At 33.6% G+C, this 17384-nt stretch overlaps 1 protein-coding gene across 8 annotated transcripts in view; it reads right to left on the bottom strand.

The window, feature by feature from the left end:
* The window catches only part of LOC143246574 (cell adhesion molecule Dscam1-like), a 114079-nt gene that overhangs the window by 1908 nt on the left and 94787 nt on the right, over positions 1-17384 (bottom strand). For 3 of the 8 annotated variants that reach the window (XM_076493519.1, XM_076493513.1, XM_076493516.1), the window contains exons 17-23: positions 15180-15417; positions 13232-13330; positions 10120-10305; positions 9077-9370; positions 6536-6700; positions 2640-2821; positions 152-233 (exon numbers count right to left, since the gene is read on the bottom strand). In XM_076493519.1, the coding sequence (XP_076349634.1) occupies positions 152-233; positions 2640-2821; positions 6536-6700; positions 9077-9370; positions 10120-10305; positions 13232-13330; positions 15180-15417 (1246 nt within the window). Of the gene's footprint in view, positions 1-151; positions 234-2635; positions 2822-6535; positions 6701-9076; positions 9371-10119; positions 10306-13231; positions 13331-15179; positions 15418-17384 lie in introns of all 8 variants that reach the window. The other 5 variants (XR_013026045.1, XR_013026046.1, XM_076493514.1 and 2 more) reach the window with 5 other exon arrangements.

Here is a 17384-nt window from a genome sequence, read left to right as displayed (position 1 = left end):
AGTATTATAACAGACTTGTCTTATCCAGGATCTCCTGGTAATTTAGCAGTCAGATTCAGATGTTAAGACGCTAACATTTGGGTTTCGATTCTAGTAGCACGCACAGTACAGTTAACACATTTTGTAGCTAAAGTCAACAGTCATGCTTTACCTGGGTAATGATATATGTGGGATTCTGGTTTTGGTGGTCTTGGGGTTCTCTTCACGGTGGCGTATTGTGGCTCGTCCTGAATCTGTCGGTTTCCAGAAAAATATTGAAAAATATGTTAGCAGCATAGATTTAAATGGTAAATGCATAACATAACAGACAATTAATTAAGAAAGGACTGGATACCAGATTTCTACGTGGCTAATATATAAAGGTTTCAATCAGAGCAGAAACTGGATCTTATTACCTGTCGCAGAGACCTTCAAGCTTGAAATTTGAACGGCTTTAAAAAGTAAAATTCAATGCATACCCTTGAATCGTGCTCACTTATATTACAAATCAAAAACTGTTTCTTACATAAGACTAAATACATTTAAAAGTCATCTTATCATCACAATATTTCTATACATTTAATATAAACACTGAAAACGTAGTAGTGAATCCCTTTAAGAAGTAATGGTGTTCGAGAGTACGCCGGAAGTAACGAGAGTACGCCACATATAAGGATGGCAAGCCATAAACAATATTTAATTATTGTATCTTTGGAGTTGAGTCTCGTCTGTTTAAAATGTTCATTGTTCTATTAGTGGTTTGATGGAGTTGGTTAGTCTGCTTAAGATGATCATTTCTTATATTATTGGTTTTTTGGAGTTGAGTCACGCCAATTTAAATGTTTATTTCTTTTAATGGCGATTCGGTGGTGTCTGTTTGATTTAACACCATTGTGCAGGTAGTTAAGTATAATCAGTTAGCTTTTACCTCACAATTAGCTTTTTTAAAGTTAATTTGTTCATTACAGTATTTTCAATTTAAGAACATGTTCGTTTTTTACAGGAATTTGTTATCTTTACTGTGATGCCTAATATTTCTTAACACGCAGTCTCTGACTAAACGACAATAGGAATAGTAGAGAACTTTGTAAAAAACATATCTGTAACATAGCCTTTTTATCTTAAAATATAGAGAAATATAAATTATTTTATGAGGGGTCCAAAGGTATATTCCAATCCATTATTGGATAATATCCGAAGAAGTTATGGTTGGATTTTTATCAGTAGAGTTTAGTGATTTTCTTTATGTCACTTTAAAGGATGGTCATAACATTCTTGACGTAAATTATCTGTGGAACAATATGAATTATTTTATGAGCGGTCCAAAGGTATATTCCAATCCATTACTGGATAATATCCGAAGTTATGGTTGGATTTTTATCGGTAGAGTTTAGTGATTTTCTTTATGTCACTTTAAAGGATGGTCATAACATTCTTGACGTAAATTATCTGTGGAACAATATGAATTATTTTATGAGCGGTCCAAAAGTATATTCCAATCCATTACTGGATAATATCCGAAGAAGTTATGGTTGGATTTTTATCAGTAGAGTTTAGTGATTTTCTTTACGTCACTTTAAAGGATGGTCGTAACATTCTTGACGTAAATTATCTGTGGAACATTCACCATATCAGAACATTAAGGGAAACCAGTGAGGAGTTGATGAGAATCTCTGAATGTTCGTTACTGTAGAAACGGAAACAAGATAAGATTCAAAGCTAACCTGCAAATATAAAGTAGCAACATATCCGAGGTGTTATATGTGTAACAGTTGTTGATGAGATCGCGATGAAACACCAGTTGCTCAAAACGTTAGCCGCAACAGAGCTCACAGAACTTCGGCGAAGGATGTGCTAACAAGTGATCAAAGAGAAGTACGTCTGTGCACAGGATAGGCAAACTAACGGGTGTATCCAACGACTAATCAACTTATTTTACGTATTTTTATTTAGAGTGAAGTGAAAGATTATTGGAAATACAAAGGGATAGAAAAACGCTAAAATAATGTCGAAACAGAGTGACTGCCGAGGGAGGTCACCTTTAGTAGGATAACAACACCTTATTGGCTACTCGAATCAAAGTAAATATCAAGACAACATAAATAAAATTCTCAGGGATTTACCTTCTATGTTGTTTGATTTTTGTTTTTGAATTTCGCACAAAGCTACTCGAGGGCTATCTGTGCTAGCCGTCCCTAATTTGGCAGTGTATAGGGAAGGCAGCTAGTCATCACCACCCACCGCCAACGCTTGGGCTACTCTTTTACCAACGAATAGTGAGATTGACCGTCTCATTATAATGTCCCCACGGCTGAAAGGGCAAGCATGTATGGCGCGACGGGGATGCGAACATCATCTTACGAGTTGCACGCCGTAACACTCTTGGCCATGCCGAGCCTACCTTCTATGTCTTAGCTCAGTGTGTTATTCTTCACGTAGTGTTTGTTTCCTCTTGCTAAATATAGATATATATAAGCACATCGTTTTAAATTTTAAAGAGCTGTTTTCATTAAAGAGATTTTGTGTTCTCGTAAATAATCAATAGCAACAAAAATAGGAAAAATAAAGTGAAGTTACTAAGTCCTTATTTAAGTCCTTAAAGGTCATTATTTAAGTTTTGTTGTTCGTTTTTCCTTCTTCCTATACGGTAAAGCACCTACAGACTCTTGACCTGGGTCATCCTCGTGAGACAGACGAGTCGTGGCATAAGGACACGGGTAATACGCTGCTTCTAATCGCTCGCTCTGACGTTTTGAAGAGAGTTTCTCCAGATCAGACAACTGCACTGTCTCTTGTTGAGAGGGTTGTTGTTGGACTTTTCTGGACCCGTATGTGGAACTACCTGCGGAACAAGGACCACAAGTCTCAGAAGGTATTTGTTAAACGTTTAAAAATTCGAAGTGTATAAAAAATATCAGTTTTTAAAATAAACCGAATCTAATGAACAAAGTAGCATTACTTACAAGACATACACCAACGTTTGCTTTGGGTAGTGGTTCATTAAAATTCACAAAAAATAAAGATATCTGAAGAACTAGTCAAAACTTTAAAAAGATATGAATACCTCACATGGAAGACAAGAATAATACATCAAATTAATAATTTGTACGCCTCCTCGTGTTGTACAATATGTCAACGAGGTTATCAAAACAATCACCAGATGTCATTTTACCGATACGATTCTTTGTTTTACTGGTTAAGCACAAAGCTCCACAATGAGCAATCTGTGTTCTACTCACTACGAGTATAGAAACCCGGTTTGTAACGTTGTATGTCTACAGAAACTTCGTTGTGCCTCTGTGGATCTATTGGATCGAAGCCACAATGTATTAATTACTTTTATTTCTTTTACAGTGTGAATGTATGATTGATTAGATCGAGGTTCATGAATTTGTTTTTGAATTTCAACAATTAGTATGATGGGCGGAAGTACGTCACCCATACACATCTTCCAATCACAAACATACGTAAGAACTTTATTTCACCAATAGCTGCGTTTCTTAAAACTAAATATTGAAATCATTAGAGAAATATGTAAGGCAGTGCTCCTTACTTGAACTAGCCTAAATCATTATTAATATCTAAGGCTGTGCTCCTTACTTGAACTAGCCTAAATCATTATTAATATGTAAGGCAGGGTTCCTTACTTGAACTAGCCTAAATCATTATTAATATGTAAGGCACTGCTCCTTACTTGAACTAGCCTAAATCATTATTAATATGTAAGGCAGTGCTCCTTACTTGAGCTAGCCTGAATCATTATTAATATGTAAGGCAGAGTTCCTTACTTGAACTAGCCTAAATCATTATTAATATCTAAGGCTGTGCTCCTTACTTGAACTAGCCTAAATCATTATTAATATGTAAGGCAGGGTTCCTTACTTGAACTAGCCTAAATCATTATTAATATGTAAGGCACTGCTCCTTACTTGAACTAGCCTAAATCATTATTAATATGTAAGGCAGTGCTCCTTACTTGAGCTAGCCTGAATCATTATTAATATGTAAGGCAGAGTTCCTTACTTGAACTAGCCTAAATCATTATTAATATGTAAGACACTGCTCCTTACTTAAACTAGCCTAAATCATTATTAATATGTAAGGCAGTGCTCCTTACTTGAACTAGCCTAAATCATTATTAATATGTAAGGCACTGCTCCTTACTTGAACTAGCCTAAATCATTATTAATATGTAAGGCACTGCTCCTTACTTGAACTAGCCTAAATCATTATTAATATGTAAGACACTGCTCCTTACTTAAACTAGCCTAAATCATTATGAATATGTAAGGCAGTGCTCCTTACTTAAACTAGCCTAAATCATTATTAATATGTAAGGCACTGCTCCTTACTTGAACTAGCCTAAATCATTATTAATATGTAAGGCAGGGTTCCTTACTTGAACTAGCCTAAATCATTATTAATATGTAAGGCAGTGCTTTTTACTTGAACTAGCCTAAATCATTATTAATATGTAAGGCAGTGCTCCTTACTTAAACTAGCCTAAATCATTATTAATATGTAAGGCACTGCTCCTTACTTGAACTAGCCTAAATCATTATTAATATGTAAGGCACTGCTCCTTATTTGAACTAGCCTAAATCGTTATTAATATGTAAGGCAGTGCTCCTTACTTGAACTAGCCTAAATCATTATTAATATGTAAGGCAGGGTTCCTTACTTGAACTAGCCTAAATCATTATTAATATGTAAGGCAGTGCTCCTTACTTGAGCTAGCCTAAATCATTATTAATATGTAAGACAGTACTCCTTACTTGAGCTAGCCTAAATCATTATTAATATGTAAGGCAGTGCTCCTTACTTGAGCTAGCCTAAATCATTATTAATATGTAAGGCAGTGCTCCTTACTTGAGCTAACCTAAATCATTATTAATATGTAAGGCAGTGCTCCTTACTTGAGCTAGCCTAAATCATTATTAATATGTAAGGCAGTACTCCTTACTTGAGCTAGCCTAAATCATTATTAATATGTAAGGCAGGGTTCCTTACTTGAACTAGCCTAAATCATTATTAATATGTAAGGCAGTGCTCCTTACTTGAGCTAGCCTAAATCATTATTAATATGTAAGGCACTGCTCCTTATTTGAGCTAGCCTAAATCATTATTGAAAGCATTAACTTGGCACTACAAAGGTTGGAATTATCGAATCGCAGCTTGAGTTGAGTTGTATTCATTTCTATTTCGAACAATGTAGATTGAGTTTCAGTTACAATGATCTCTTTCAGGCATCAACTAGATTCATCACATTAAAATTTCACGTGCATGGATATCGTGCTGAATGCCACGCGGCGTATTAATATCAAAACGCCAAGCAATTCCTAACTCTCAGACATCACCTAATGTCATGATATTGATTTTCGTGCAGGGTCATGTTATTGAGTATCATGAAGTACCATAATATTGATCCTCATGGGGGCTTAAATTATTGAGTATCATGAAATACCATAATGTTGATTCTCGTGTGGACTCAAATGATTGGACATTATAGGGGATCATATTACTGCCTTCCATGATGGTAATCGTTATCACTATCCATGAACATTTTGCTGAACATTATTCAGTGGGATACTGTTGAACATCATGTATAGTTATAACAGTATCGAGTAGTCATAATTTTGACCATCATATACGATGGCCACAACATTATAAGGTCACCTTGTTCAAAATCCTCATTATGTTAAAATGTCATGATAAACAATGGATCAGCACTATTAACTTATTTTACAATATGCTTGGCCATCATGTCCAAGAACATCTCTGATCGTACTCAACGTGAAGAAAGGTTTGTTGTTTTAGAAGATCTTGTAGAAACGACTGTATCACTGAAGCTAGCCGCCAACCAGAGAACACTAAATTCCACAAGGAAATCTTAGATTATTCTACAAGTTATTTTATCAAAACCGTAATTGATAAACAAGAATAACTCCTCCAAAATTATAAAACTAACAAAGAAACATTCTAGTATTTGATTCACACGAAGAAAGCTTGTTATGAATGGCCATCACATGAACTTAATATTGAATATTAAACACAGTAACACGTTTGATGCAAACCTATAATTGTAAACACCAAGCCATGTCATAATGTTGATCATTATTTTATATATCAACTTATTATGCCATAATGTTTATCATTTAATGTCCCCATTTCAAAACTTTTTTATATCACAATGTTTAATAGTAGCGTCAACATTTAAATACTTTATGTCATAATGTTAACTTGTAGTGTCTTCATTTAAACATTTTGTTATGTCATAATGTTTACCGTTCAGTGTCATCATTTAAAGACCTTGTTATGTCGTAACATTTACTATAAAGTGTCACCATTTAAACATTTTATGTCATAATACTGACTCTTATTTAGTATTTTCAATTTATACATCATACAAATTAAACACTGTATAAAAATGACGTGTGTTCAACATCGTACACAGTGAGTACACAGTGTAAAAGTGTAGTGATTAAAGCAATAATAAGTCAAACATAAAATTAATACTTTATTACAAATTCATGAATAAACACAGAAGTTATCTGACCACCATAAGAGCTTTCTGAAGACTGTCTTTTGCGCATGATCAAACAGACAAGGATTAGGACAGCGAGTACTACTACAGCAGACAGGACGACTGGTAGAATGATTTCTATCTCTAAATAGAAGGGAACTCTGTTTTCGTCGACTTGCAGGGTCCTTATCTGGCTGTCTGTGGAAGAATACAAAAATCGTAGATGTAAACAACATTATACAGGCGAGAGGAAGAATGTGATATAGTTAAAATACACGGGCTTCTTCTAGCAGGTATAAAAAGATAAATTGGTTTAAAGTAGCTCTTTTATGTTGCTGGTAATAACTGATTTCAGTTGGACCTGAAGAAAATCGCTTTGAGCAAACTAAACCTTCTTAAAACCCATTTAAATATATATAGGTGTATAAAATCAGTTCTATTGTCCACTATAAAGAGTAGCAATATTAGCTATAGAGTTTGGTGTACGGGGAAAAAAATTGAAAAAGAAACATTTAACCTGTTGACTGCCAAGTATTTCAGCTGCTACGGCAACTCCGAACCAAGTTCAAAATACAATTCTAATGCTTTTTCATTTTGTAACTTTTTTCGTGACGTCATTTTGGATAGAAAGTGAAACAATTTGTAAGTAGGTCAAATGCATGTATGGTGCTGACATCTAGCGTTGAAGTTAGGTATTATTGAGAACGAATTAACTCGTTCGTGGCACTGTGTTACCCCTATCGGCTTGGACGAGTTATCTCGTCTACGGCACTGAACAGGTTAATAGTCTGTGTATTAACTAGAATATTAGTTTAATTAGCTGAAAACTGGATGATTTGTTATCTGAGTTCTGCTTATCTCTTGATAGAGTAGAAGTGGAGAGGTTGTTTGGGGTTATTAATTCTGCAGTGATTATGTGCATTATGTGAAAATATAAATAAATAAAACTGTATACAAGAAAAAGAGAAGCGCTTACATAAAAGAGGAAAGGTCATGTTCCATAATGAGGAAAGGTCTTGTTCCATAAATAGAAAAGGTCATGCTCTCAGGAAACGAATGCTCAGTTTGTAACGGATCTGCTGTTTGTTATACATTTACATTAATATTTGCGTTTGTTTTGGCTTGCTGCATGTATTGTTGGCTGTGTAATCCGGAATTCCCGCCTGTTCTATAAATTTGTAGAAAATTCTCGAAAGCAAGAATTAACAATACATGTTTCACGAAAACACTAGTATATCTTCGAATATTGTTGAACTTTCGCGAACCTCGCCTAATGAGTATAAAAGCACTCTATTGCAAGACGCGGAGATAATAATAGAATATTGTTGGTCTGCTACAGTCAGTATAATATAAGGATCGGAAGCTATAATTGCGATTAATGCTTATTAATAGGGAAACTACAGAATTTGACCATGAACATTTATAGATTTTGAACATTACAAACCATTTAACTTCGAACGTTGGTATTTCTACAAAGCCATCGCATAAGTTCAGCAGAAAGAAACTCACATATAAAGAATAGGGTTAGCTAACACTCTCGTCAAAAGAAGTGCATCTGTGTATTAACATAAAAATAGATTGCGCATAGTGGACCTGAGCTGTTGCTAAGATATTTAGTTCTAAACCAGATATAAAACTCAATATCGTTTGTAAAAAAAAATATATATATATATAAATCAATATTTTATTAACTATTTCTAGTAACCGTTATTATCAATATTTTGTTGTTTGTGTATTAACATTTATTTGTGTTAAAAAAGAAAATCGTGCCTATCAATCTTGTTCACTCATATTAACGTTTAATTATCTTCTAAATTAAAGTTTTCCGTTATTTGAAATCGTAAAGCGTGACGTACGTAACATAATAAAATCAGAGATCCGTCCGAGATAAACTATAATACGTAACAAGTTATTGATACTTTGTAGTTGATATTTTAAAACAAGAGGGAATCTTTAAACGCAAATCAGTCAAGAGATGGATGGAGATAAGAACTAGAAATCTGTACTTGAAAAAAAAAAAACAACAAAAATCTGAACCACTCTATGAGCCGTTATGCCGCGGCTGCTAAAACGTAATAAATGTGTACGATATATTAAATGTGTTATAAATGTTTCTATTTAATATTAATATGAATTGAACATTCCTTTGACTTAATGAGCTTATAAATACATAATAATATTTTTAAACACATTCTCATTTTAAGGTTTCTGTATAAAATACCAACATTTAACTATAAATTATATTATATCTCGATAAATATAGTTTAGAAGGGCTAATGGTCATTTTATTTGCACCGATAATAAATTATTATATAGCATTAATGTTAAAATTATTTAGAATAATACTTTTCAAAAGTACAATATTATAATATTGCCTGATTTATATCGAAATCAGTTGTTTCTATACACTACTATTGTTAAAATTATTGGGAACAATACTTAATGTAATAAGAATATTATAATTATGCTTTATTTTTACCGAAAACAGCTCTTATTACACAGCACCATTGTTGAAAATTATTGCAAACAATATTTTAGACAATGACAATATTACAGTAATGTCTGATATCTTACCACCTGTTCTGACTAAAGTGCGGAAAGTGTACTCCGCCTGAGTGGACCCTGCCGGGTTGCGGGCAGTAATCAGCAACTGATAGGAAGAACTGGGCAACAACCCGGGAATGGTCACTTCCTGTATGTCCGGACTTACGTGACCCATATGTTCCAGCCAGTTTTTTTCGTGAAGTCCCTTGTATTTTATGTCAATGGAGACAATCGCACAGCCTACGCTGTCCCAAGCGTGAAGATCCATTACCACTGATGTCGTGTTTATTTTTAGCAAACGTTGCTTTTGTGGAGCAATAGGGGCTGAAAGTAGAGGTTAATATTAAAAGAGTCGAGGCGATAAGTGATGAAAAGTTGATGGTATAAGACAAGTTACACAAAGGTTACTCAGAGTTATCTTGTGTCTGTAAGATGGTGGCCTAAAATAAGACGGATCGCATAAAAATATTTATAATATTAATTTTAAGTGAATGTCATGAAAAAACACACATTAATATGTATATAATTCTAAATTAGAATAACCAGAAAAGAATATAAAATATTAAAAGACAACCGGGTTGAAAAGACAAAAGAGTTGGTATCATTGTACAAAAAAAAAACACTATTTTTCTGTGTACATCGGGGAGATTCGAATCCAATATTTTAGCATTGAAAGTCGATAAACTTAGAGCTGTCCTACCACTAGATTATTGATAATGAGAAAGTATCAGAAGAACAGGCGGTAATAATCAGCCTTTTACTCAGACATGTGTTCTCTGACTTCTTTTCATGTTTTTTCATAATGCTATAAAATACTATTTCCTGAAAAGTAAAAAAATGAATAATTTTGATGACCATTTGTCTGAGTTTCATTATTGATAATTTTGACTTATTGAAAATAATTTCACCCCAAAAATAATTTGACGTCAAAATGCCAGTACAAGAGAAACTATCGTTCCCCAAATGATCACTAAATTGTAATTTATTTTTTAAATGCAATCTATTTAAAATATATATATAAATATGGTAAGAATTTGAAGAAAAAAAATCAAACTAAAAGGTTATATCGTTACCTCTACCGTTTGTCCTTGCAGTAACAATTTGACTAGCCTGACCTCTACCGGCATCGTTGTAAGGTACAGCGTAGATTTCGTATCGAGTTCCACACTGAAGGTTTATAAAAGTGTAATCTTGAAGATCTCCGTGAACAGTAGTTTCTTGCCAGTTTTCATTTTCGGCTTTGATATAAAATTGATATCCTAAAAACGAAACTTACAGATGTGATAAATTGAAACAAGTCTAGTCTTTCACTTAAAAAGTTACGAAAATATGTGCTCAGCCTGCTACTTAAACGTGTATTTTATTATGAAATATTTTTGAAGCACACATAAAAAAAAAAGACTTTTAGGTCTCCTATTGGAGATGACTAGAAACAGATGGAAGGCCCGAAAAGTCTAACAAAGTTAAGAATTACCCTACAAGGGGAAAGAGATCTACAGTTTCATTTGCTTGAAGTGAAGGGCAGTCGCATTATTATATTAACTTTATTATATCAATCAGCCAGGATCGTAGCTACAGTTATAAGGAGATAAAAGTTGAGGGCCCGATTACATTTTATGTGGCGTAACTACAAAAGACAGGCGTTACTCTTTGAGACTATACATAAATATAGAGAAAACAGAGTGTAAACCACATGAAAATTCAAAAGACAATATATATTTCACACACCAGTCAAATAAAATCATTTCGATATACGTTATCGACAAAGTAAGGAACAAACAAACTTATAGCAGGCATTAAAAGTTTTGCAAACTCCCACTACTGCCCTAATATCTGTGGTATTTACATCGGTGTAATTTTCAATTGGATGTGAATTCAAGGTTAGTTCTTTAAAGTAAAACATTTAGCCCTAAAGTATTTTAATATTTTTTCCATACAAACAAGCAGTGTTTGCAGGGTACGTGGGTACGTTTTTTTTTTTTTTAGTACTGCCTCCAAGATTCTTTTTTTTAAGTTACATAGTTTTAATAAAGTCTTTGGAAATCAGTGATGTCGAGAAAAACCTACTGGTAGAGAAATATATGTATGTAAAAACGGCTAGTTTGGGTTGAGAAAATTTTTACGTAGAGGAGTGAACAACGTTTCGACCTTCTTCGGTCATCGTCAGGTCACAAAGAAAGAGAGAGGTAGCTGACCGGAAGCCCACATGTTTGAAAGGGGTTGTGTAATAAGTGTCGAAATGTAGAGGGCGGGCTTAGGTGTTTGAATATATAATTTTATACTATTTATTTATTTTATTTTATTATTATTATTATTATTTATTTTATTTTATTTATTATTATTATTATTTATTTTATTTATTATTATTATTATTTATTTTATTTTATTTATTATTATTTATTTTATTTATTATTATTTATTTTATTTATTATTATTTATTTTATTTATTATTATTTATTTTATTTTATTTATTATTATTTATTTTATTTATTATTATTTATTTTATTTATTATTATTTATTTTATTTAATATTATTTATTTTATTTTATTTTATTTATTATTATTTATTTTATTTTAATATAGATATAAAGGTGTTCCTTTGTATTGGTTTATTTTAGACTTAAGTTGTATAAGTAAGGCTTCTTTAATTTTGCGTTTTTTTATGTTTGTTTCTTTATTTAGTATTTGAGTGTTTTCTATGGTTATGTTGTGTTTATTTGACTTGCAGTGTTCGAAAACGTGTGAAGGTGACTTTTTATGTTCTTTGAATCTGGTTTCCATTTTTCTACTTGTTTCTCCAATATAGAAGTCGTGGCAGTTATCACATTGTATTTTATAAATAATGTTGGTGTGGTGTTTGTCAGTGTAGTTTTTACATAGTATAGACCTCAGTTTTGTGCCGGGTTTTTGAATAAATTTGGTATTAACTGGAATGTCATATTTTGTTACTGGTTTTTGCCAAATGTTGGTTATTTTTCTGCTGATGTCGGGAATATATGGTATGCAGCAGTATATGGTTTCGTGATCTTTTTGATTCGTGAGATATATTTACTTTTGTTGGTTGATTTTGCTTTCTGTCTAGGTGTGTGCGTATAATGTTTTCTACGGTTTGTGGAGGAAACTTATTGATGTTGATGAAGTATTGTTTTATTTTGTCTAATTCATCGTTAATTTTATCTGGTGAGCATAGTTTTATGGCTTTGTTTATTTGTTTTTTTAATTTGTATAGCGAGTTTTTGTTTTGTTTCATGTGCTGAGTCCCAAGGAATGTATGGGTGATTTTTCGGTGGATTTCTGTTTTGAATTGTGTGTCGGTTCTTGTAATTTTGAGGTTAAGAAATGATATTTGATTGCTTTCTTCTTGTTCACATGTGAAGTTGATGTTGGGATGTATAGCGTTAATGTGATTGAAAAAATTAAGTATGTGTTCTGTAGATTTGAATCCCGCAACCGTGTCGTCTACATATCTATACCAGTATAGTGGTGGATGTAATGCTGTGTTGATTGCTTGTGTTTCAACTTGTGTCATAAAAATATTGGCTAGAACTGGTGATACTGGGTTGCCCATGCTTAGGCCATTTGTTTGTATATAGTTGTGGTTGTTGAACATGAAGTTTGTCTTAATCGTGGTGAATTCTATGAGGGTTGCTAACTGGTTACTGGGAATGTCTATAGTTGGGTTAGGGTCTCGGATATGGAGTTCTAAGGCTATCTTGCAGGCTTCAGTGGTTGAAACTTCTGTAAAGAGGGATATAACATCGAAACTGGCCATTAAGGCTTTATGATTAAGTTGATTTAGATTAGACTTGAAATTAAAAGAGTCTTTGATGAATAAGCTGGCTGATGTTACATATTTGTAGAAAATTGTATATTCAAACATCTAAGCCCGCCCTCTACATTCCGACATTCATTACACAACCCCTTTCAAACATGTGGTCAGCTTCCGGTCAGCTACCTCTCTCTTTCTTTGTAAACCTGACGATGACCGAAGAAGGTCGAAACGTTGTTCACTCCTCTACGTAAAACTTTTTCTCAACCCAAACGAGCCGTTTTTACATATAAATAAAAGGCTTTGGAATTTTTAATTTGCAAATACCCTAAATGAATAGCCTAATCAGGGATATTAGCTAACGAAATAAATTTGTTGCTTTAAAGCTATATTCCAATAAGACAGTTTGACAGTACCACCAATGATATTGGATTCTATTGGATCTCTTCGCCATACTACGTCAATAGTCGTATACGTTACTCGGGCAACAGAAAGCTCTATAGCCATTGGTGGATCTGAAAAAGAAGAGTAAAAATAATTAATAACGTGTGAGTAAATGAGACCTTCAGTTATAATGAAATAAATTAATGGATTTGTATATGCACATACAAGAAAAATATATATTTTAATATATATGCAACTTCCAGTTAAAATTAACTACTTCCAAATCTCTTTAAGCAAAGTTTATCCAAAAATAAACCCAAGCAAAAACTTAGAGATTGAAAACAAAATAATACAGCTAGATATATACAATGTATATATACAATATATACAATGTACAGGGATAATAATACTAATGTACGAGTACTTATTAATATATTTATAAAACTGAAACTAAAGAACCACCGTTTCTTTTACGAGATATATGAGATTTACATATATAAATACAGATAATTCGCATATATTTGTTATCTCTAGTAACAGCGTCAAATGTAATAACCCTGACGATTTTCTCATTAGAGTTATAACTATGGATGAAACGTGGGTTCAATACTTTTACCCAAAGACTAAATTACTCGTACAAAGTTTACAATGGAAACGCTCATGTTTATCTTCCTATTCTGTTAGGAAAATCAAATGATTAATTCTTTGGATTGTCAAGCTTTTTATTAGTTGATTATTTGGAAGGGAATCAAACCGTTAAGGGAGATCACTGTGTGTCCTCAATCAACAATTACCGTAAGAGATCACTGTGTATCCTCAATCAACAATTACCGTAAGAGATCACTGTGTGTCCTCAATCAACAATTACCGTAAGAAATTAAAGAAAATTGAAGAGGACTAGTAAATAAAATGGTGAGGTACGTCATCAGGACAATGTTCTCTTTCATAGGTCAATGTGATGATCCATCAGGACAATGTTGCCTTTCATTGGTCAATGTGATAATCCATCAGGACAATGTTGCCTTTCATTGGTCAATGCAATGATCTATCAGGAGAATGTTCTCTCCCATAGGTCAATGCAATGATCTATCAGGAGAATGTTCTCTTTCGTAGGTCTATGTTCTCTTCCATAGGGCAATGCACTGTTCTATCAAAAGAATGTTCTCTTTCGTAGGTCTATGTTCTCTTCCATAGGGCAATGCGCTGTTCTATCAAAAGAATGTTTTCTTTCGAAGGACAATGCACTGTTCCATAAGGACAACGTTCTCTTCCATAGGTCAATGGCCCAGCTCAAAAATCGCGGGTTGCTTTGAACGCTATCCATGACGTTGGCTTCGAATCACTCAGTCACTCCCTTACTCACCGAAATTAGCCCTAGGTGAGATTTTTTTCACTTCTGTAACCTTAAAATCCTTCCGAAATCTCAATGACTTCAGGATGATGATGATGTCTTACGTACCGTCACCTCACGGATATAGAACCAATAAGACGAAGAGTTCTTTGAGAAAGGCCTTAGATCACGCTGGCGCAAATGTATAGACGATTATATTAAAACATAAATCATAGTTGAACCAATGTCTCTTTTCAAAATAGGTCGGCCTACAAATTATACTCTTCATACAACAATGAAATGTAATTATAGATTCTTTCTTTTATTGACTAAAATTACACATTTTAGTGAAGGGTAAGAGAAATTCGCTTATTAATAACTATATATAAAAAAAACTAAAAGTTAATTTGTCAAATAAACGAAGTTGAAATAGACAGCAACTCTCTAGTTCAACGTGACACTTGTGAAGAAGGTTTTGGAGGAGTAACTATAAAAAGTGCACAAATGTGCTTCCGTCCATGTGCTTCTGTTCACTACTGAAAACAAAGGACGGAAGTCACGTTCAACTAGGAAGTTTCCGCCCATTTTATTTTGGTTTGTTCATTATGAAGACTCCGCTTAAATAACCTGCAAAGTATTTAATGTGTTACCTTCTTTTAATGTTTTCACAATGACGTGATCTGATGACGGCCCTGTTCCAACGCTGTTAAACGCTTGTATCTTAACAGTGTACCGTGTAAATCTACGGAGGCCTGTAAGGACACATTCTCCTTTAAAATCGTCTCCTGTCTCCAAAGTCTTGTACACAAACTGTCCTGAAGAATCGGTTATTTTGTAACCGACATAATATCCCTTGATCATTCCATGCCATTGGTTCTTTTTCGGAGGCTACAACCAATACGGATTAAGAAATGAAAAATTATTCTCCACAAAGCATAATACTTACAGGTTTACACCGCCACCTTCAGTTTGATAACATTACTAATTTCTCAAATGAATTGTGTTAACCTTTTAAAGGCACATCAAATAATTAAGTTGAATAATGTTTCTAAGATACAGTTCTTATAGTGATTTCTTCGGTAATGTATTAGGTCAAATTTGATGAATATTATAGTGTAATAGTATAAAAAAATTAAAATAAATTTCACTGTGTGTAGTCGCCGGAGACGTCGGTGGTGCGCAAACCCAAAACGTTTGTTTTTTTGGTTTTTTTTTAATTTCGCACAAAGCTACTCGAGGGCTATCTGTGCTAGCCGTCCCTAATTTAGCAGTGTAATACTAGTGGGAAGGCAGCTAGTCATCACCACCCACCGCCAACTCTTGGGCTACTCTTTTACCAACGAATAGTGGGATTGATCGTAACATTATAACGCCCCCACGGCTGAAAGGCCGAGCATGTAACCCAAAACTAAATTAATGTTTATTTACATTCAACCACTCTATATACTTAATATTACATTCATAATTGATTATTTCTCTAATAATTACTTATGATTAGAGTTATTTCTTTAATTTTCTTAAATGTTTTGGCACGTAAATAATTAGATAACTCGAAGAAACGACATTCAGTTAAAAAATTAAACTTCATCTTAATTCAATTTCAATTGCCTCAGGGCAATGGCGGGAAATATTGGATTTAAAGTAGCACAACGTGAGCTTAAACATTGTAAACGTAACATGTAATAAAACATCTAATACAGAAGAAACGTTACAGAAATTACAGATCTAAACAATTGATGACATGAAGAATTAAAGAAGATACTGCAAACATTTTAAATATATGTATAAATATATATACACGCGCACGTATCGAGTTTTTGTTTGCTACAATCTTTAATCAGTTATACATTTTTCTAACATACTTCAAGGAAAACTTTATAGAGTTTCACCATTGTTATCACTTGTGGCATTAATCAACACATTGTGCCTGGAAAAAGCGATTATTACACGCTACACTACGCCTGGAAATGGTGGTTCTTTAATAATATGCTACGTCTAAGAACGGTGGTTCTTCGTGGAAATTTGAAACACAACTGTCGGTAACTAATTGTATTGTGTGCTTCTACAAAGTGCAGAGTTTGTTTTTCTAATACTGAACTTTATTATGACCAAGATTATGAGGCATATATATATAAAGATGGAAAGATTATTTATAATTAACAGCAGTTTTAAAATAATATAACCATACGACGAGTGTACGTTTAGGGTTTTTATATTTAATTAAACCCCATATTTTATTTTGAGCATACCAGAACAGCAGTGATGGCTATCGTTAGCTACATCTTCAAATACTTCTTACAGTGTTGTTTTGCTTGATACGTATGAGTAATAAAATATTGTTACTTAAGTTTTTATTTTCTCCAATACAAGAAATACGTGACTGAATTTGAATGGGATATTTTATATACGACATTTTGTTATGCATTTTAAAAGAAAATCTATACACTGTAGGTTTGTATATGACGGAATGTATTTCTGAATATTGTCTATCTCAAACGGATTTGCTACCAGCAAATCTGTTTGTTTGTTTTGTTTGATTTGGAATTTCGCACAAAGCTACTCGAGGGCTATCTGTGCTAGCCGTCCCTAATTTAGCAGTGTAAGACCAGAGGGAAGGCAGCTAGTCATCACCACCCATCGCCAACTCTTGGGATAATCTTTTATCAGTTGGATTGACCGTCACATTATAACGCCCCCACGGCTGGGAGGGCGAGTATGTTTGGCGCGACGCGGGCGCAAACCCGCGACCCTCGGATTACGAGTCGCACGCCTTACACGCTTGGCCATGCCAGGCCCCTCAAAGGACTATCTGCTCAGCCCACCGAGGGGAGTCGAACCCCTGATTTTAGCGTTGT

The sequence above is a fragment of the Tachypleus tridentatus genome, chromosome 3 (assembly GCF_004210375.1).
Source record: "Tachypleus tridentatus isolate NWPU-2018 chromosome 3, ASM421037v1, whole genome shotgun sequence".
NCBI classification, from domain to species: Eukaryota; Metazoa; Arthropoda; class Merostomata; order Xiphosura; family Limulidae; genus Tachypleus; species Tachypleus tridentatus.
The sequence above is the reverse complement of the archived record's forward strand: the minus strand, read 5'-3'. Positions and strand labels throughout refer to the sequence as shown.